The sequence below is a fragment of the Apium graveolens genome, chromosome 9 (genome assembly GCF_009905375.1).
Source record: "Apium graveolens cultivar Ventura chromosome 9, ASM990537v1, whole genome shotgun sequence".
Taxonomy (NCBI): Eukaryota; Viridiplantae; Streptophyta; class Magnoliopsida; order Apiales; family Apiaceae; genus Apium; species Apium graveolens.
The window spans coordinates 5,091,103-5,113,948 of NC_133655.1; the positions used below are offsets into that span (position 1 = coordinate 5,091,103).

Below are 22,846 nucleotides of genomic sequence, written 5' to 3' on the forward strand. Positions count from 1 at the left end.
TTGCATGAATTACCGATCCATGCATGTGTGCCTTTCACTAAAGCATCAGGACTGAATATTACAACAGAATGTGGGAACCAACTTGAATTTAGAAAATGAATTTTGAATCTGTTCAGTTGACATAAGTTCTAATATTGAATATTTATTATGCAGTTTTGAGATTAATTTACATATTGTATCATCTGTGAGATTCAGATCAGGCCTAGTGCTTAAACAAGATTTAAACTGCTGTGAGATTCATACCAGTTTTTCATCTCCATCTTTTATAATTTCTTCAACTTGCAGAACCATTCCTCAACAATATTTATCATGATCATTCTCTTTGAGAACAGTTTAAACTTGTCTCTGCAAGTGCCCAACAAGTTCCTATCCGTGGATGGAAAAGAAACAAAATGACTGCAGTTTAAACTATATTCATCAGAATTTCTGCATAATCGTATAATGCAATAATTACTAATGAGTTTTTATGTGGTTGGGTTGCTAGAAGAAGTTTGTAGTTTCTGCATAGCCTGGTATTTAAAATTGCTAGCTCTATGTTTGGATGAGAAGTAACCAATCTCATGTAGAAGCACATCTGAGGCACACCTCATTTGCCTCTAAACTTTTAAGTTTTGTAAGTTTTGACTCAGCAGCTTGTGTTTGGAAGTCTGGAAAGATTAAAAACATCGTTCATAAGTAAACCCGCATGGTTTATAAGACCAAGCAAGTAAACTATATAAGCATAGGTTGTAAACTCAACCAGAATAAGAAACAAGTGATACACCCAACAATTTGTTACAAGAAATTACATGTATAAAAGGACAGCCATATTAATGTTACCAACATCAACAAAGCTAGCTATAGTTTCTGTACCTAGCAGTCAAGAATGACAAAGATTGCACATCTTTTATCACTTTCTTTGCTATGCTTTGTGGCTTCTGTACAATGTTATGGTGCAAATGGAAATAACCCTCTTGAAAAGCTTATCAAAGCTCAGAAGTCGAAAAGGATATCTACCTTTCGCGATGAGGTTCTAAATGTCGAGTATTCACCTGTGTATATTGGATCTCAAGATGGATTGAAGGAAGCTGACAAGTTAGATTCATTGCCAGGGCAACCTGATGGAGCAACTTTTGATCAATACTCCGGATATGTCACAGTTGATCCGGTTGCTGGAAGAGCACTTTTCTACTATCTTGCGCAGTCTGAAAATTCTTCTAGCCAGCCTTTAGTTCTATGGCTAAATGGAGGTAAATATAGGATCCTAAAGAAGTATAGTTTCTCAATATAATGTGCATGCCATACTGCATAGTAGAAAATATGAAACTGAAGGCTTTTTCTTCAATCTAGTATGTAAATTAACAATGAACCTCACTCGATAATTACTATGATCTTTTTGAATGACAGGACCTGGCTGCTCTTCCTTTGGGAATGGAGCGATGATGGAACTTGGTCCATTTAGAGTCAATAGTGATGGCAAAACTTTATCCCAGAACAAGTATGCTTGGAACAATGGTAAATAGATTAGTTGTTCATAAATAATTTCAAAATTACTCATCAAACAATAATTTCTAATATGTACATTGTCTGGTCACTAACAATAGTTGAATTTGCAATGCAGAAGCAAACATGTTATTCTTGGAGTCCCCAGCTGGTGTTGGATTTTCATACTCCAACACAACATCAGATTATGTAACTGGAGATACAAAAACTGCAGAAGATGCTTATACATTTTTAATAAATTGGCTAGCAAGGTTTCCCGAATACCAAACCCGAGATTTCTTCATTACTGGAGAGAGTTATGCAGGACACTATATTCCTCAATTAGCTCAACTAATTCTTCAGAACAACAAAATCACCAATCAAACTATTATTAACCTAAAAGGAATTGCTGTGAGTTTCTTACTTGAAGTAATTAAACGATCACATGGTAGCACGTATAAAACATGAACAATGATAACTGACATGGAGTACCTTAATTTGCAGATTGGTAACGCATACATAGACGAGGAAACTCAATTTAAAGGAACAATAGATTACTACTGGTCACATGCTTTACTATCTGATGAAGTTTATGAGGGCATCATCCTAAACTGCAACTTTTCAGCAAATGCAAATATTTCAGAAGCATGTGAAACTTCCCTTGATCAAGCAAATGTTGGCGATATCTTTCCCTACGATATATATGCTCCCTTGTGCGGTTCCTCAACTGATTCACCGTCGGTATGTTCTAATAAAATGGAATTTTTGCAGTACCATAATTTGCATACTGACTAATATTTTGTTTTCCTCACTGTTTTCTTATATTACTATTACTGAACAGATATCAGGATTTGATCCATGCACGGATAATTATATCTACACCTACTTGAACACTCAGCAAGTTCAGACATCACTTCATGTCACTATTCCTCCAAAGACATGGGAATCTTGCAGGTACACATATCTAGTAGATTGTTAAATCACAGCTTATCATCTAATCTTAAAATTATTTGACTTACAATTGGTACTCTGACTAATTATATAACGTTGTTATCTGTAGTGGTGTAATTAATTATACGGAAGCCCCATCAACAGTTTTGCCAGTTATCAAAGAACTTATGAACAGTGGCATCAGTGTCTGGCTATATAGGTGAACAATTTTTTTTCTCGAAATTAGAAACATTATGAACTGTTAAGAATTTGTATGACTAAAATGGAGTTTAAGTATGCAGCGGGGACACGGATGGCGTAGTGTCAGTGACAACAACAAGATATGCCATAGACTATCTTCAAACTACAGTCAAAACACAATGGTACCCCTGGTACACTCAGGCTGAGGTACAAATACTACATTATCAGCAAGCACACACAAAACCCTTCTTCTAATTGTCAAATCACGAATTCTTTCTTTCTTCAATGATGCTTTTCAAGGTGGGAGGATATGCAGTTGGATACGAAAATTTGATATTTGTGACTGTAAGGGGATCCGGACATTTTGTTCCAAGTTATCAGCCTTCTCGTGCACTTGCTTTGTTCTCTTCCTTTTTGGCTGGAGAGCTTCCTCCGTCTAATGAGAACTGAAAAAGATTCAGTGAAATACGGGAGAGGAAACTTTAATTTCTTATTGTAAAGATGATCACAACTGCCATTTGTGCATCTGATTATTTGATGTATGATCTTGTTATATGTCACACTCGCTGAATCAGATACGAATACATCCCAGCAACACATGATTGTTTTTATTCGACAAGTTAATGTATGTCTTAGTATGAAAAATGAATGAATACCCGAAACTAGTCCTAATCTCTGCCTCTCCCAGAGACGATGGACTTGTACAGTTTGATCTTCGTAATCTCCTCAATAACGTAATCTTCATTAAAAATTCAACATAAATTTAACAAGAAGTTGTTTCACGAGTTTATCTGCAGACTGTCTCCAGAATAACAGAATCTATCACTTTAGCACAGATAATATACACACCGGCCAGGCCAACAACATTAGTCCAATTACAAAAGCTGATGATTTTTTTTTCTCTGAATATGACCTTTGTAGTAATGTAATGCAATATTGACAATCAGACTAGGAGCCAGTTCGGGTTTGTTATCAATTGAGATTAAACTTCTTTTAGTGAACTAAACTTTGAAATATAATCATCATCGTGGTTTTGACGAAAAATATGATGACAGTAAGCCATTCGTGTTTATTCCTGGCGATCGCATAGATTTGATTCCTGTTTCTTCAGCTGATGAGCTCTTTGATGGTGGGAAGATCAAACCATTTGAGCCACAACTTCAGAAAATAATCCAGAGTAGCCTGTCTTTTGGCCGGAGTAACAAAGTTCATTCTGAGCCCTTTACAACGGGTAAAGAACACGTAAAAGACTCGTCTTCATCTTCGAGTTTAACTTTCAGTTGGTTACACAAGAAATGGAAGCTAAAAGACTTGTTGTTTCGAAATGCATCCGAGGGTCATGAAACCAACAAGAAGTATGATTTTCTGAGGAAAATTAAAGACGATGATTCGAAGAATTCGAGCAGAAACAAAAAGAGTAAAGAGAAGGCGCCTTTGTCAGCTCATGAACGGCATTACAGGGTGAACAGAGCAGCAGCAGAGGAATTGAAAAGGAGAACTTACTTGCCTTACAAGCAAAACCTGACGATTGGTTGCATGAATATGGATGCTGCTGGTGTTCGAGTCCCCTCTAGGACAACAATTAAATCTTAATTATTATATATTGTAAAAGCACTCCTTAATATATTGTATTTAGAAGATCCATTATGAGGTAGTAATTAATATCCATGGAGTCTTATCTTAAAAATGTTTCATAATTTTATAACATTATATCCTACATTATTTTTACTCTTTGATCTCATTTAGTTGTTGCATTCTCTTGAGTCAATAATTAATTCAAAAGAGTCACTCGCTACGCCATATATAGATGGTCAGATGCAATTTTGTCCTGTTGTTACATTACACCCTTATAAAATGTTATATTAGGCCTAATACAACGCGTATTGACCATTATACCCGTGAGTGTGTGAGTGCTGTGTTTGATAGCTAATACAAAGGTTTTGATGTCAAATGTAACCGTAAGTAAAGTATTGGATTAAGGCCCTAAAAATACTAAACTAAATTGATAAAATGTAACACTAAACTGTGTTGTATCAGCTTTTGGATAACCCGATTGAAATGAGTCGAAGTATGGGGCTCACAACTGCCATGGATGCAGTGCCATGTCAGTAGTGGGCCCATATTATGGGGCCCGCTGAGACCCACCGCTGACATGTCCTTATCGACGTGTCACTGTAGGCCCACCTATCTAATGCAACATAAATCTTTAATCTAATGTGACAGTTTTTTCTCTGATGGAACACTGCAATTTTCTTTATTGCAGTTTTTAGAATCAAAAGTTATACTCTACAGCTTTAATGTAATACTTTTTAACAATCATTAATAAGTGAAACCATTTTTTAGTGGTACACAAGTATTAATTTTGGTTTTACCAATTTTTCGTATCACCAACTTTTGGTTTCATTTATTCATTCATATATATCTTATAATTCTATTTTTTTTATGTCTTTTAATTCTTAAAAACCTTTGGTTACACCTTTATTTTATTAATGTATGTATATTTATACTTCTACATGTTTTATAATTTTATTAAGTTCGATTTTATTTTTGTTATCTTGTACTTCTGTATGTCTTATGATTCTAGTTTTATTTTTGTATTTTTATACTTCTACATGTCTTATGATTTTATTAAGTTTGTTTTTATTTTTATTTCACCTTTTTGGCTTTAACATTTGTGTTTGTAATTCCCTTATGTATTGCTAATTCAATATATTATACATTTTTTTATCGTAGGTAACCCGCAGCCGCTACACTTTGGGTGCGCATTGGGTAAACCCTACGGGCTCACGCAATAGCCTGCAAACCACGCGAACCACGGGCTCACGCAATAGCCTGCAAACCACGCGATCCAAGGTAAACCGCATTTAAGCGACAAACTCTGACTCAGAAGACATTATCATAAATTCTACTCCCGTCGGATTCGAACCTGTGGCCATGAGGATAGTTTCCTCTCTTTAACCAACTGAGAGAACCCTTGCGGGCTATTATACATTTTTGGTTTCATCAACTTTTTATTTCACCCCTTTTGAATTTCATTATAACTCTAAATGTATAATTTTTATTTTTTTTACTTCTATGTGACTTATAACTTATATATATTATTTTACTTATTTTTTAATTGCATTTCTTATATTGATTTCAACTCAGTAACATTATTTGTCATATGACTCAATAGTATATTTTAATAAGATAATAATTATAATCTTTTTATTATAATCATACCACAGATATTGTACTCAACAGTTTGGGCTGCGTTTTCTGAGTAAAAGTTAGAAATTTTGACATGGCGCATATATTATTATGATTTTTAAAAATTATTTAAATAAATTAACTCGGCCTGGATTATCCACTATTATGTAACAGTTTTGCCTTATATTGTTGCAATAGATATTATTTAAAGGTAACAAAAACATTTACTTTTGCAACACTAATACTAGAAGCAAATGTAAGTAGTGAAAATAACATTGGAATACATTATTTGTAAATATGCAATTCCCATTAAATTCAATCATTATTAAATCAATTCACAATCCATTTAAAATCCAACCACCAATTCAAAACATCATCACAATCAGCCACCATTTCACCGATAATAGTCACCATTGCACCAACAATAGTCACCACCCCAACAATAAACTACCACTATTAACTACATCATCAAATCGCAAACAACCCAACAAAACTTATATATAGTCTCAGCAAAATTACAACTAACCTCAAATTTCAAATCAAGCACAAGCACCTAAATCTCTTTGGGTGCTTAAAAGTATGTCATTATCACCTAGTTTTGGGTGTAAGTCCTTAACGAAGAGTGATGATGGGGGATAATGTCGATTTTTACAATTAAGTGTAAACTCCAAATTTTATACTTGTGCAGTCTGGGCCCCAACTTGATTTTTCTAATTTAGTGGGATAATTTGACGATTTGGATTTACGTGCTTGTAAACTGCCACAAACTGAGCATGCCTCACATCCACGTGATTGTAATGCATTTGGTCTTGTTGGAACTTCTGATCATATTTGTGACGATGCTTTTCAAACATGTGATAAAGAGTTCCTACAAGACTAAACACATGGACGTGAGGCATGCATAGTTTATGAAAATTTATAAGAACGTAAATCCAAATGAGAAAATTATGTAACTAAATTAGCAAAACTAAGTATTGGGCCAGACTGCATAATAGTTAAATCATTTCCTCACTTGAGTAAAAAATTATTTTAAAAATTATAAAAATATGTAGAGTTATAAAAACATGTAGCTAACTCTAAATTATTCACCACATAGAATTTAATTCAAAATAAAAATAAATTTTTAATATAAAATTAGTGTAAAGTATTTTAAATTTTAAAAAAAAATTATTTTTGATTTTTTAGGATATTAATAACTTATTTTCAAATAATTTAAAAGATTTATGTAACTTTGAAATTGTAATTGTGAATCAAGCTGAAAATACAATTTTTTGTCATATTTGGAATTCAACATAATAATATACTAAAATAAATCCTAAAATATTACTTATTATCCCATACTCCCTGATCCGGCGGGAGACTTCTAAGATATTTAGTTTTATATTTTTAGTGTTAGTTTATGTCTCTATAATACATGTGCATATCCCAAAACATGAGGTGTTTGGGTGTTGTTTTCAATTCACTCCCATCCCCCAAAGGACGCCTTTGTATGGATATTGTTCGGTAGCATTAAATAAAATATTCGAAATAAAACATAAATTATTTGGAAGATTCAATCTTAATAATTACTTCATATGAACTTTTATCTAATAGCATCGCAAGTCACTATATTTTGTCATACTCGAAAGAGATAATATGTATTTGAAAGACTTTTTGTAATTGACATTTTCATAGGTTCATCTTGATTGATCATAATTGCTTTGGAGGTTTTATTAATTTTGCGTGTCAAAATTGATCAAATAATTATATAAAATATTTTTCGTTTCATCTTCCGGTAATACTCCTTTATATTAAATGTACTGGTCATGATGATTGACACCAATAAATGGAACAACTGATTTTTTAAATTTATTTTTCTTATAGGGGAGGGTGACATCAAAACCTAACATCGCCACCAAATTACAGATAAGAAGTTTTTGACATATTATCCATAAATCGGAGATACATAATATCCCGCTTTCAACAACATCCATTTTAAAGTAGTGATCGTCATTCATGAATATCTTCTCTTAAAAATATTTTAAAATTCTTAACATTCTTTTACTACATTTTTTTCCTTTGACATAGAATAAACTTTGTATTGTCATGCGGTAATATCCACTTCAGCAGAGCCACTAACAAATTTGACCACCTTTGTAATTTTTAAAGATTTTTGACCATTTTGATGTAGTTCAGAAATTAAATTCTTGCATAATGTGACACTCACTATGAGATCTATAATTTATTACTTTTGAGAAAGTGTGAGTAAGGTCGTTATTGTGTATAAAACTTATCAACAATCCACTAACCATTCTCTATTGATATTTTACTTTACAATATATTTTAGTATCTTGGCTATATTTGACATCTTTTACAATTTGTCAGTTAACTTTTGGATATTTTTTTCTTCTTCGCAATATACAATTTTTTTCTTAGAACGTCATTTGTAACTCTTGACCTGACCAAATCACCCATGTAAATTATAATTACCCTTTATAGTGGGTAAGTGCTGAAAAAAGATAAGATTCATTCATCGTGGAAAAAACATATCCAAGTATTGGTTGTATATGTCTGGACATAGCAATTATTATGCTTTTATAAATTTTCTTGAATATATCTAAAATTTGAATTATAACTAACAAATGGTATAAATGTAATTTTTGACCTCAATCTCTTCGATATGCGTCATAAAAAATCTACAAACAAAATTATAGGACATTCTCACAAGTAGTTGGTGCTTACAGCAAAAACAATTAAGATTTGCAAGAAATAAATTTGAGAAAATTAAGGTTAAAAAAATTCAAACAGCCAACAAGTTAGTAAAATTACCAGTATAACAATAAATATGGTAAGCAATCATGCATGTTTTTGTACTTTTGATAAAACTGGATATGAATTCTCGTAAGAAACGATAAGAAATCAAAACTATTTTAGGAACTAGATAATGTAAAATCTAATACAAACAAGACCAAGAGGACGTAAAGACAATTCACCTTAATGTTAATGTTCGTATTATATTATTAAAGAAGTAGTATTTTTTCTACTTGGGTGGATAACATTCTAAAGTGTCATGTATGAACTATTTTCCCTATCATATAAGTTCTTTCGTATGAGCTAGAGGCGTATTTTCAAGCACCGAAAAAGAATTTTAGTGTTTGTGCTTTATTTGAAATTTGAGGAAAGTTGTAATCTTGCTGAAACTACTAGTTTTGTTTTAGAGAATTAATCACAAAGTCTTCATTAAATTGAGAATTACTTAATCTGTTATGTTCGACAAAGTACTCACAGAAAGACAGTATACCACTGTTATCATTGTTTGCATCTCATAATATTAAAATAAGTTTATAATTTAAATATGAAGTTGGACTAGGATTAAGGAAAAGCTTCATGTATTCCTCTTTAACCAGCACTATAACTATGACCTATGTCATAATATCTTGTTGCCTTTTCATATAGTTTTTGTTTTTCTATAGATGCCTAACAATAATTTCTCGGGGTAAGTTCAGATTCATTCATCATGAGTTCAATTATTCATTTCAAAAGTACTTTATTTGCATCCAACTGATGAACAACATCTTCAAATTTTTTGTAAAGCTCTTCCGTCCAAGCACATCTTTTTTAATCAGTTCATCACGAATAAAGCAAATAAAAAGTTTCAAAAAGAATAGTTGAACTCATGAATAAGTCTGAGCTTACTCGGAAAATTATTGTTAGGCATTTTTAAAACTACAAAAACTTTATGAAAAAGCAGCAGGATATCTTAACAAAAGGTCGTATTTATAATGTTAGTCAAAAAATGATACATGAAGTTTTCCTAAATCCTACATCAACTGCAAATTCAAATTATAAAGATATTTGATATTATGAGATGCAAACAATAATAATGGTGACAAAGGTATAATGTCGTTTAGCGAGAATTTTCCAAAATTTAGACACGTTAAGCAATTCTCGACTGAATGAAACCTTTGTGATTGACTCTCTAAACCAACAAAACTTTTGGTATCAATAAAATTAAAGTTTTTCTCAAATATCAAATTAGGGACAAACACCCAACCTCTTTTCGGTGCTTGGAAATACGACATTAGTGGGTGGAAAATCCTAGAGGAAGAGTGATGAAATAAGAAGTTAAATATCAAAACACATATGTTAATTGAAGAGTTTTTGTGTAAGTACAAATATTTATTTACTTTCTCGTTTTAGTACCAAAACCACTTCTTAAATACAAATGACTTTAATATGTTATAGTAATTATTATCCACGCCATTAAATTTTTCATTTAATCTTAGCCAAATTTTGTGCAAAGTGGGCAAAACATTCAATCAAAATGCTTCTAATTTTATCTTGAATTCATTAAGTTGAATTATTTTTGAAATAGAGTCGAAATAGAATAAATTTATGGACAAATAACGGTGTGAGATAAATTTCTTACCTATTAATCACCACGGCCATTCATCATCTTGTTTTGACCCTTTGTTGTTGCCATCCAAATTCCAATAATCGGCATTTCCGTCGCATCAATTCTTTCATTTGAATACATTCTTATTATGATTACACAAAATTGTATCCAATTCTAGAATGGCGAAACCTAGGGTTTTCTAAGACAATAGAAGAAAAGGAACTGAAAAAGATGGAGAAATTGTTGTATCCTTTTCAAAATAGGCGAGAAAACAAAAAAATATATAAATTGTGAGAGTGAAGCGAGCGATGGATCTAGAAGTATCTAGAATTATCGATATTTCTTAGTAATTTATCAGATGGATCTAGAAGCATCTAAAAATTAACATGATGGATCTTGAAGTATCTAGAAGTTTCGGTATTACCAAAATGTGAATAACATGTAAACCGTTACGGTTTACATATTTGTACACAATGATCACTAAAGTTTTAAAAAAATTCATTTCAATCATCAAAGTATATATCTTTATACACTTTAAACATTATTTGCCTCGAGGAACCAAAGTTTCTAGTTTTATTTTCGTTTTCTTTTAATGGTTTTTCCAAAACAAAGGATCCCTGCTTATAATCCCATCTTTCACCTTTCCACCATCCAACTGAAGTAAACAAATGAATGTACAAAATTATTGTATATTTAGAGTATTAATTTAGTTATTAAATAGATTATATGTAGTTTGCCAGCGATATCCTACAAAATGCACTTGTTGATATTTTGCCTCTCGAGGTTGATTGCAGTATCTCATTGCTTTGTGTAATATTCCGTAATTTTTAGAATGAGATTAATAATAGAATAATAGAATAAAAAGAATTAAAATTAGATAAGGACCATGATTTAAAATTTGAATTAGACTAACGGGCCTAAAATTTGGATCAGATTCTAATATGGATGACTTGTGTGTTTCAATATAAAGTCAATTAGAGGCTCAAAAAGGCTAATTAAGATCTGATCGGGTTTTGAGGTAAGTTTTCGATCGATCTTGCTAGTATTTTTGAAATTGTAAGTCATGTGTCTATATTTGATTATCAAAATTTGGGCTAAGTAATGATATATTTGAAAGTATTATGTGTTATGGAATATGTATCGATGTATATGTATGATGTCTAGACGATAATTTGAGATCTCTGATTTATGCTATGGTTTGTGAAAATATCGAATAAGAACTTAGGACCACAGTCGCCGGATTGTAGTGACAATTTTGTGAAAATTTAGGACCGGTATCACCAGTTTGTAGTGATCGTGGCATGGATTATGGATTTTGAATTATTGTTGTTTATGTGATATGTGTATTGTGTGTATCTAATAAGAATAAGAATGTGTATCGAAAGTGTGTGTTTCGTATATCGTATCATATAGTTTATCGTATTTTGTTATATGTGTATATTTTACTTGGCCTACTAGTTGGAACGATTGGTTTCTTGCTGGGATGTTTAGCTCATTACTTACAATTTCAGGTTTCGTCAATTTCGACTGGGATAGCATTGAATTTTCGAGACCTTAAAATTGGAGTAGATTGACTTTTGGACTTCCACTTTTAGTTGCGCTTGTGTAATAGTCTCCTTTGTAATAGAATTTCGTATTAGTATATTTGTTTTGTATTAGTTTTGATTTAAAATTAATAGTCCGGAAGTGCGGGCTGTGATAAAAAAATTTACAGTTGGTATCAAGAGAGTGTATTAGGTATGTGACTAGTACATTCCCTAAGATTTGATCTTGTGGACCATTGATAAGTTTGACCTATAGGATATTAGAGGGAGTAGAAGTATAGATTTATTATGAATTTGGGGACTAAATTCTTTTTATGGAGGATAGTGTGTTATATTCCGTAATTTTTAGAATTAGATTAATAATAAAATAATAGAATTAAAAGAATTAAAATTAGATAATGACTAGGATTTAAAATTTAAATTAGACTAATGAGCCTAAAATTTGGATCAAATTCTAATAAGGATAACTTGTAGGTTAAGATATAATGTTTTGTATCGTTATAAATACACCTTATTCGTCTTCCTCATTTTTATTCATTAAAATTCGTAGGGGCTTTCCTTCATAAATCAGAAGTCTTGTAAAATTCGTAGAAACTTCATCGTAAGTCAGAATTCAGTGATCCTATATTTTTCGGAAAGCTCTTTTCGTTCTCTACAAATTTCTTTTTTTGTTTGTTTCAATATAACGTAGTTTAAAGGGTTAAAAAGGCTAATTCAGATCTGGTCGGGTTTTGAGGCAAGTTTTCGATCGAACTTTCTAGTGTTTTTGAAATTGTAAGTCATGTGTCTATATTTGATTATCAAAATTTTGGCTAAATAATGATATATTTGAAAGTATTATGTGTTATAGAATATGTATCAATGTATATGTGTAATTTCTAGACGATAATTTGAAATCTCTGATTTATGCCATGGTTGGTGAAAATATCGAATAAGAACTTAGGACCGCAGTCACCGGATTGTAGTGACAGTTTTGTGAAAATTTTGGACTGTTATCACCGGTTTGTAATGGTCGTGGCATGGATTGTAGATTTTGAATTATTGTTGTTTATGTGGTATGTGTATTACATATATCGAATAAGAATAAGAATGTGTATCGAAAGTGTGTGTTTCGTATATCGTATCATATAGATTATCGTATTTTGTTATATGTGTATATTTTACTTGGCCTCCTAGTTGGATCGATTGGTTTCTTGTTGGGTTGTTTAGCTCATTACTTACAATTTCAGGTTTCGTCGATTTTGACTAGGATAGCATTGCAGTTTTGAGACCTTAGAATTGGAGTAGTTTAACTTTTGGACTTTCGCTTTTAGCTGCTCTTGTTTAATAGTCTCCTTTGTAATAGAATTTCGTATTAGTAAATTTGTTTTGTATTAGTTTTGATTTAGAATTAATAGTCCGAAAATGCAGGGTGTTACAAAAAATTTACAGTTGGTATCAAGAGCATGTTGTCCTTCGAAGTGTATTAGGTATGGGACTAGTACATTCCCTAAAATTCGATCTTGTGGACCATTGTTAAGTTTGACCTATAGGATATTAGAGGGAGTAAATGTATAGGTTTATTGTGAATTTTGGGACCAAATTCTTTTTAAGGAGGGTAGTATGTAATATTTTGTAATTTTAGAATTTATTTAATATAATAATAGAATAAAAAGAATTAAAATTAGATTAGGATTTAAAATTTGAATTAGATTAATGGGCCTAAAATTTGGATCAGATTCTAATAAGGATAACTTGTAGGTTAAGATATAGGATTTTGTATCATTATAAATACACCCTATTCGTCTTCCTCGTTTTTATTCATTAAAATTCGTATGGGCTTTTCTTCATAAATCAGCAGTCTTATAAAATTCGTATGGGCATTTCTTTAGAAAATTCATCGTAAGTCAGAATTCAGTGATGCTGGACTTTTCAGAAATCTCTTTTCATTCTCTACAACTTGCATTTTTTTGGTTTCAATATAACGTCATTTAGAGGGTCAAAAGACTAATTCAGATCTGGCCGGGTTTTGAGGTAAGTTTTCGATCGATCTTGCGAGTGTTTTTGAAATTGTAGGTCATGTGTCTATATTTGATTATCAAAATTTGGGCTAAGTGATGATATATTTGAAAATATTATGTGTTATAGAATATGTATCGATGTATATGTGTGATTTCTAGAGGATAATCTGAGATCTCTGATTTATGTCATGGTTTGTGAAAATATCTAATAAGAACTTAGGACCATAGTCACCAGATTGTAGTGAGAGTTTTGTAAAAATTTAGGACCGTTATCACCAGTTTGTAGTGGTCGTGGCATGGATTGTGGATTTTGAATTATTGTTGTTTATGTGTGTTTGGCCTTTAACCAACTGTAGAGGGGGCTGAATACAGTTAGTATAATCAATTCGAAAAAACTTCAACAGAATCAATAGTTTTTATATAATATGATAAAAACTTATTACACATGAAGTTTCTCGAAAGGATAAATAAATATCCTTGAGAGCTGCTAGGTTATGCGAAAGATATAACAATGTCGCAATGCTTATAGCATGAACCTAAATTATGCTTTATATAGAGCACAACTACCAATGTATAAGGAATCATATTCTATTAACAACAAGGAAACCTATACTATTGCTTCTGAGATAAAGTCCTTCACTGCCTTAAAGTTCTTGTTTCTGTTTCCTCTTCAAAGATCAACTAATATGACAAATAATGATTTCATTATCCATTGACATCATCATCATCCGTCGAAATTGTTATCTGTCGAATACCAACATTGGTTGATGTCATCATCATCCGTTGATGTACTTCATCATCATCCGTTTATGCTTGTAATCATCATCCGTTGATGCTTCTGATAGTTTCTGTTTGATATCATCAATTGCTCCTAACAATCTCCCCCTACTTGTTCATTATGGAATTATGGACAAGTTCCAATTGATGATGTCAAAACTATCTAAATGCAGGAATCAAGTATGCATATCCAATCTTGCTTCAGTGAATATCAGACTTTAATTCTTCATCATGAACTGCTTCTTTAACTTGAGCAATGTTAGAGGTTAATCCCACTTTCTCAGCTTAGAATGCTTCCAGAATCTTCTTTCCTTTGATCAGCTTGGATGATTTCTGCTTCGAATAATTTTTTTTCAGCTTTGTCTTTATTCGTTGAAATTCTTTGACTTTTCTTCCATCTTCTCCTTTCTTTAAGCTTCATGTCAGCAGTTTCAATAGCTTATGATCTGAGAGATCTTTCATCTTCTACCTGACTGATTTCCCTTATAATTATACCTCTGGTTGGTCTGTTAGAAGGATCATCTTCATAAGGTACTTGAGAACCAATAGCAATATCAACATTTGTTGTCTTCGTAGAATTTTTAAAGTCTTCCTCTGTTTGCCTTAGTTGTTCAAGATCAACTCCAGGATTTTCTTTTGCAAATATTCTTCTACTCACCTCAGAGTCAAATAATTGAATCTTTGGATCCTTATAGAATAGAGTTGTCTTTCTTCATTTAACTTTAAGAGTTTGAAGATATTGGTTTGCTTCAAGACCAGCTTCTTTCTCGAGAATACATTGGTCTTCATCAGCAACAGTTTTGACTCATGAAGATTGTTGTATTTTAGTAGTCATAGTCAATTCTTCAACTCTTCTTTCATTCCACTTGCTTTCTCTTTTTTTCTAGACTTAAATCTAGTGATTGCTTTTGATGAACCACTAAGTCCAACTAGCTCTTCGCCCTTTTTCCTTTTGATCACCTTCTGTTCCCCCTTATTACCTTCATCAGAATTTTCATCATCAATACTTATCAATGACAGTTGTTTACATTTAGATTTATTAATTTTCTCCCACTTTTTGGCATCATCACCAAGTAGTAGAGAAAGAATCATCTCCATTGAATTATGTATTTCGGTAAGTTGATCAGACATTTGAGCTTGATGAACTTCCAATCTAGCTTGACTGTCTTCAATTGCAATTTGTCTGGTAACTATTGGTGAAATTTGTTTCTGAATTTCCTGATGACTAGTCAGCTTTGAAGCAATAAGTGATTCTTTAATCTGATTGATTTGCGTAGTAGTTGCTTCATGAGCAGTGTGTAAGGATCTGACAACCAAAGTTGATGCTTTCAGATGATTTAGCATATCGGGATTTGTAATCTTTTGTTCTGCTGTTTCCAGATGTTCAACATCTCGATTTCTGGAAATAGGATATGGAGCATCTTTCCAATGAGAATTCCAGAGATTATCAGAATAATCCTGCTTCTTGTTAGCATCTAACTCGTTCATTTTTTTTGGTCTTACATGCATAGGCATATCTTCAGGAAATAAAAGATCATTCTCAAGATCTAACATAGCATTAGATACATGAGTTTCCTTACCATCATTAGATTCTTCAATAGCAGCTGGATCTTAGACTAATTTCTGAACTTTATCTTCAGCTTCAGTATGCTGAATAGAATGAGAAATTGATCCAGTGGCTTTAGAATCTTCAACACCTTCAGTAGTCATCTCCACATCTTCAAGTATTGTAGATAAATGAATTGGAGCTTCAATAACTTCCAGAACTTCAGTTCTCGTAACATGTTGTGGTGATTCTTAAATGGATGAATCTTTATGAATGGACTTTTATGCTACTACATCTTCAACAACAATAGGGATTTCCTCAGGTGATGGAAAAGTAGAATGAATGGACTATTTTTCAACAAAAATAGGGATTATCTCATATGGTGGAATATTAGAATGTATGGACTGCAAGAAAGTATCAGTACTTAGACTTGTAGGGAGATTAAATACATTTGACACATCAGAGTGTTCCTTAGATTTAACAGACTGTTGTTCAACATCTGTTCCTTTAGTACTCTGAGATTCTGTAAACATATAGCAAATGAAACTTAATCTCTCTATTATTTTACAGTAGTCTCACTACTCTTCACACAAACATCTCATGACTTTTAATAGTCAGAGCTTCCTCACAAAGATTACTAAATCCTATCTCTCATCTACCTATCCTTTTGCCAGGAAGGATCCCGCCTCTCTTAAATTATGTGTTTCTCTCAATCTTTTCACACATATCACAGAAAAAGGCTCAGAAAGATTTTCCTACAGAAATAAAAGGTGGCTAAAAAGGGTGATTTGTGATCATACAACTAGAGGTAGTCCTTAATTAAGGTCTAGATCTAATCATGTCAACAAGATTTATATCATGAAAAGCATACTATAAATGATGAAAGAACTAAATCAGTATTTAAAATAAATTTTGATAAAGTAACACTAGTATTTATACGTTGTGAATTCACAATTAGGCTCATAGTAAATACTGTGGTTATTACAGTTGTTGTTCATCAATAATGAGAACCTCCATTTGAATTGGAAAGGATTTGATCAGGTTACTATCATGTACCATGATCTCAAACCTTTGTTCTTTTTGCAAAGAACCAACACTTGAATGTGTTTAATGAAAGCTATCATAGATTCTTCAGCAAAAACTGATGAAACCTCCGTGTCTCTGTTAGATCATCAAGATCTACCTCAGCAAGAAGTCTCTAACCAACTAAAAGTTGTGTCTGAGTGGTGAACATAATTCAAGAATTATGACACTTGATTTTTGGCAATATTTGAGAAAAGTATTCAAGTGTTTCAGTTGTAAGAAGAAATTTAAGATGTAAGATATATGAAATTTGAGATTGAGTGTCGACAACTTTCTTGATCAGGAAAAGAAAGTTTCAAAAGATTTTGAATTGTAAGCAACACTCAAAAAATTATAACCCTTAGTGATTAAAAATTAAATCTTTCCTTAAATCTTCTTCTTTAACAACGGTTACTTCCTGTAGTGCTCAATCTGTATTGAAGTGTCACATGAACTTAAACAGAGATTAGTTTATTCATATGCACTATGAAAAATATCACAAATTTAGCATGCAGTACTGACTTAACATTTAACATTTAAGAACATTTAAGCACACATACAAGAAGTAATTAAGCAATCATTTAATGAAGCAAAAGAAGCTTAAATATTTTTATTAATTAAGAAGTAGAATACAATATTTTCATAAAATTGCAATCTATGAAAGACACTGACGTTTGGGATCTTGTCGACTTGCCTAAAGGCTCAAAACCTATTGGTTGCAAATGGGTATTTAAAACCAAAAGGGATTCGAGTGGTAACATCGAAAGATATAAGGCTCATCTAGTCGCTAAAGGATTCACTCAAAAGAAAGGTATCGACTACAATGAGACTTTCTCTCCGGTTTCCACGAAAGACTCATTTAGAATTTTTATGGCACTTCTGTCTCATTATGATCTAGAGCTACATCAGATGGACGTAAAGACGGCGTTTCTCAATGGAAACATTGGCGAGACAATTTATATGGTGCAACCAGAAAACTTTGTCATTGGAGATCCAACGACTGTGGTTTGCAAATTAATGAAGTCCATCTATGGTGTCAGGCAGGCTTCTCGTGAATGGTATCACAAATTTTATCAAGTAATCACATCATATGGTTTCAAAGTGAACTTGGTGGAACATTGTGTATATCAAAAGTTCAGTGGGAGCAAATCTATCTTTCTTCTCTTATACGTTGATGACATCTTACTTGCTACTATTGATATAGGCTTATTGCACGATACCAAGAAATTTCTCACTAGTCAATTTGAGATGAAGGACCTTGAGAACGCCTCCTTTGTATTAGGAATTCAGATACATCGAGATCGCTCTCGAGGTATTCTTGGATTGTCACAAAAGAGCTATATCGAAAAGATCCTGAAAAGGTATGACATGAAAGATTGTGCACCAATGGATACACCCGTGTCTAAAGGAGACAAATTTAGTCTCAAACAGTGTCCTAAGAATGAACTTGAGATAAGGGAAATGCAAAGGATACAATATGCATCAGCGGTGGGAAGCCTAATGTATGCTCAAGTTTGTACTCGTCCTGACATAACATTCATTGTTGAAATGTTGGGAAGATATTTGAGTAATCCGGGAATGGAGCAATGGAAAGCAGTGAAACGAGTCTTACGGTATTTGAAGAAAACAAAAGACTATATGCTCACATACAGGAAATCAGATCATCTAGAAATCATTGGATATTTAGATTCTGACTTTGGAGGATGCAGAGATGAAAGAAAATCTACTTCGGGCTATGTTTATCTACTGGCTGGTGGAGCGATTTAAGGGAGATCTGCCAAACAGACGCTCATAGCTTCATCCACCATGGCTGCAGAATATATAGTATATTTTGTGGCATCCAATCAAGCTTTATGGCTGCGAAACTTTGTCACTGGTTTGCATATCCTTGATGGTGTTGAAAGACCATTAAAGATATTTTGTGATAATAAATCATCAGTGGAGTATTCAAACAACAATAGGAGCACTACAGATGCATAACATATAGATATTAAGTTCCTAGTTGTTAAGGAAAAGATTCAGAGTGGACAGATTTCGATAGAGCACATTGTACTAACTCCATGATTGCGGATCCGCTCACTAAGGCGTTAACACCTAAGGTCTTTCGTAAGCATACTGCTCATATGAGTGTTACCTTATGTGATACTTTGGTTTAGTGGGAGTTTGTATTTTGGTGTTTTATGTAATGAACATTGAGTTATTTATGTTCTACAAAATACAGTTGATGGATTTTTATTAAATGTCACTCTACTTTTGTTCAATTTTCTTATTGTGGTTTAACATTGAGTTGAGAAAATTGGAATCAATCTTGTTAGAGATTGCCTAAGAACTAGTTGGAAATAGACATTATATAGATCACATTGCATGTAATTTCCATGCCACTTATCCATGCATTGATTCATGTCGTTGAATATATTTGTGTGGTGACCCTGGAAGGTTTAGTCACGTAAAGTTTGTGACGAATGCCGCCATAATCTCATACATATATAGTAGACGGACCGAATTGTTTTGGTAAAATCTAAGGACGATGAATAGCATAAAGTTGCGCACTAAAGTTTTGTATAATTGATTCTGGATTCATATAAAGCCCAAGTGGGAGATTGTTATTATTATTTTTAATAATAATAATTATTTTATGGGCTACATATAAATATATCAATTATATTTGCTATTTATTATATTGGGTTAAATTAAGTGATCAAATAAGAAACCCAATTAGATTTTAATTTATATATGGTATAGACCTAATAAGTGGATACCTAATACCAGACCCAATTAAATTATAATGGAAGATTTAATTAGGTGGTATATAAAAGGGTTATAGTCCCCAATATATCAAATACACGTAATGGCTTATCTTTTACCCATCAGAGAGAGCCATTGAGAAAATCCTAAGGAGTACTTGGTTAAGGAAGACAATAATCAAGAATATTATTCAGATTCAGATATCGTTACAATTATAGCCTTATGGATTATGGTACGCTTTCATCTTCGGTTTTAATCTCGATAATTAGATACGATGATTACGGTCCTTAGCTCTATCTTAGAGAATTATATGTTTATAGAATTGCTAGATTCTATCACATTCCTCAACAATATTTATCATGATCATTCTCTTTGAGAACAGTTTAAACTTGTCTCTGCAAGTGCCTAACAAATTTCTATCCGTGGATGGAAAAGAAACAAAATGCAATAATTGTATAATCGTATAATGCAATAATTACTAATGAGTTTTTATGTGGTTGGGTTGCTAGAAGAAGTTTGTAGTTTCTGCATAGCCTGGTTAACCTGTCTTGTTTGTAGTTCAGTTTTTCTTTCTAGATAAAATTTATACATGCTCTTCAACTTTTAATTTTTGCCCTTTCTGTTTGGAATATTTAATTGGGCTTAATTAACAAAGGTATTTAAAAATGCTAGCTCTATGTTTGGATGAGAAGTAACCAATCTCATGTAGAAGCACATCTGACACTACAAGAAAATAGGGTAAAACCGACCGGACATAACCGACCGACGTCGATTTGGTCACCTTAAAACCGACCGACGTCAGTGGTCGGTTATATGCCAACTAAATGACATCGTATCGATGACGTGACACACATAAAATTGACCATCCACTGTGGTCGGTTTTATTGAAAAAATGACACCGTTTTATATCCCTCATTTCTTGATTTTGGGCAAAAAATTAAAAAGACACCAGTGATTGAGGATTGAAGTGGAAGAGTTTTAAAAAATTGTAAGTTCTTTCCATATTTTGTAATTAATGTGTGTGTGTGTGTTTATGTTGGTGTATGTATTAAATGTTGTTGTATGTATTTAATGTTTTTATTTTTTTTATATAGTGTTTGTTGTGAGAATTGAAGTTTGGTAGTAGATAATTTGTAAGTTAGTTTCATTTATTGTAATTATAGTGTGTGTGTATGTATTTTATGAAATACATGAATAACTATGAGATTAATGATAAATTATTTGTTAAATATGTTTTTTTTTAATTTTAAAAAATATTATTGTAGATGGAAACCATTGATCGAAGTTGGATTGGTAACCAATTGCAAAGCGATAAAATTTCATTGACCCCGGAATATAGAATTGGTGTAGAAATTTTTTTAAAATTTGCTAGCGAAAATGGAATGGAAGATGGCACAATGAAGTGTCCGTGTAAACGTTGTAAAAATTTGAATTGGTTAAAGATTGATGATGTTAGATTTCATTTACGTTTACCGTGTGGACATAACCGACCACCTACGGTCGGTTATGACTCAGTGCACAGTGACCCCACATTTGAATAAAATGCCCAGGAACTTAACCGACCACTATGTTTGTCGGTTATGAGAGTTAAACCCGACCAAAAGTCATAACCGACCAGGCTAAAACCGACCATGCCCTATGGTCGGTTATGACTATTTTAACCGACCTTGTTGTCTCTTAACCGACCGTTTTTGACTGTCGGTTTTGTCCTGTTTTCTTGTAGTTACACAAGAAATGGAAGCTAAAAGACTTGTTGTTTCGAAATGCATCCGAGGGTCATGAAACCAACAAGAAATATGATTTTCTGAGGAAAATTAAAGACGATGATTCGAAGAATTCGAGCAGAAACAAAAAGAGTAAAGAGAAGGCGCCTTTGTAAGCTCATGAACGGCATTACAGGGTGAACATAGCAGCAGCAGAGGAATTGAAAAGGAGAACTTACTTGCCTTACAAGCAAAACCTGACGATTGGTTGCATGAATATTGATGCTGCTGGTGTTAGAGACCCCTCTAGGACAACAATTAAATCTTAATTATTATAATAATCCCTCCGTCCCACTCAATTGTTTTCCCTCCGCCCCACTGAATTCTTTACATATTTTTTTCTGCGCATTTTAATTCTACTATAAAATATAGTTTTGTCATTTACTTTTAAAATTTTCTTTTTCTGTATAAATTAGATTAAATATTATTTTTTATTTAAAAAAATATTTAAACATACTTAGGAAACCATATTTTACGAGAGGCTTAAAATACGTGGCGAATTCTCGTTCTCCAATGTAAACAACAAGTGGGACCGGTAGAGTATTGTTTATCTAAGATCATTATTCAATATTTGTTATTGGGATTCTTAAATTTGTTATTCACAATCTTTTTGTCCATTGTTGTCCACTTTATATTTAGTACCTATAGTCCAAATGAAATGATCTGGCCATGAAACCAGTAAACACAGAAGATGATATTTTGAATTTATATGTCTTGTATGTAACATCAAAACCGAAAACACCACCAAACTGTAGATCAAAAGGTTTTGATCTTTCTTCTTTTAAAAATGCACTCCTTAATATATTGTATTTAGAAGATCCATTATGAGGTAGTGATTAATATCCATGGAGTCTTATCTTAAAAATGTTTCATAATTTCATAACATTATATCCTACATTATTTTGACTCTTTGATCTCATATAGTTGTTGCATTCTCTTGAGTCAATAATTAATTCAAAAGAGTCACTCACTACGCCATATATAGATGGTCAGATGTAATTTTGTCCTGTTGTTACATTACACCCTTATAAAATGTTATATTAGGCCTAATACAACGCGTATTGACCATTATACCCGTGAGTGTGTGAGTGCTGCGTTTGATAGCTAATGCAAAGGTTTTGATGTCAAATGTAACCGTAAGTAAAGTATTGGATTAAGGCCCTAAAAACACTAAACTAAATTGATAAAATGCAACACTAAACTGTGTTGTATCAGCTTTCGGATAACCCGATTGAAATGAGTCGAAGTATGGG

General features: G+C 32.4%; 2 protein-coding genes across 2 annotated transcripts; both read left to right on the plus strand.

Annotated features, from left to right (window-relative positions):
• The first annotated feature begins 865 nt into the window (after positions 1 to 865).
• On the plus strand, positions 866 to 3,266 carry LOC141684897 (serine carboxypeptidase 1-like). The gene is made up of 8 exons (XM_074490035.1): positions 866 to 1,229; positions 1,387 to 1,494; positions 1,601 to 1,872; positions 1,966 to 2,202; positions 2,303 to 2,415; positions 2,522 to 2,611; positions 2,694 to 2,799; positions 2,893 to 3,266. Exons 1-8 carry the CDS (start codon positions 866 to 868, stop codon positions 3,040 to 3,042), a joined length of 1,440 nt encoding a protein of 479 aa, XP_074346136.1. The 3' UTR covers positions 3,043 to 3,266.
• Positions 3,237 to 4,185, plus strand: LOC141684898 (uncharacterized). The gene is made up of 3 exons (XM_074490036.1): positions 3,237 to 3,326; positions 3,540 to 3,556; positions 3,648 to 4,185. The coding sequence occupies exons 1-3, from the start codon at positions 3,237 to 3,239 to the stop codon at positions 4,183 to 4,185; spliced, it is 645 nt and encodes a 214-aa protein (XP_074346137.1).
• The last annotated feature ends 18,661 nt before the right edge of the window (positions 4,186 to 22,846 follow it).

Bases quoted from the DNA above. Each gene is read 5' to 3' on its own strand.
- LOC141684897 (XM_074490035.1), top strand. From the start codon at position 866: ATGACAAAGATTGCACATCTTTTATCACTTTCTTTGCTATGCTTTGTG. The intron at 1,495-1,600 runs GTAAATAGATTA...TTTGCAATGCAG, and splicing joins CAAGTATGCTTGGAACAATG to AAGCAAACATGTTATTCTTG. The intron at 2,416-2,521 runs GTACACATATCT...TGTTATCTGTAG, and splicing joins AAGACATGGGAATCTTGCAG to TGGTGTAATTAATTATACGG.
- LOC141684898 (XM_074490036.1), top strand. From the start codon at position 3,237: ATGAATGAATACCCGAAACTAGTCCTAATCTCTGCCTCTCCCAGAGAC.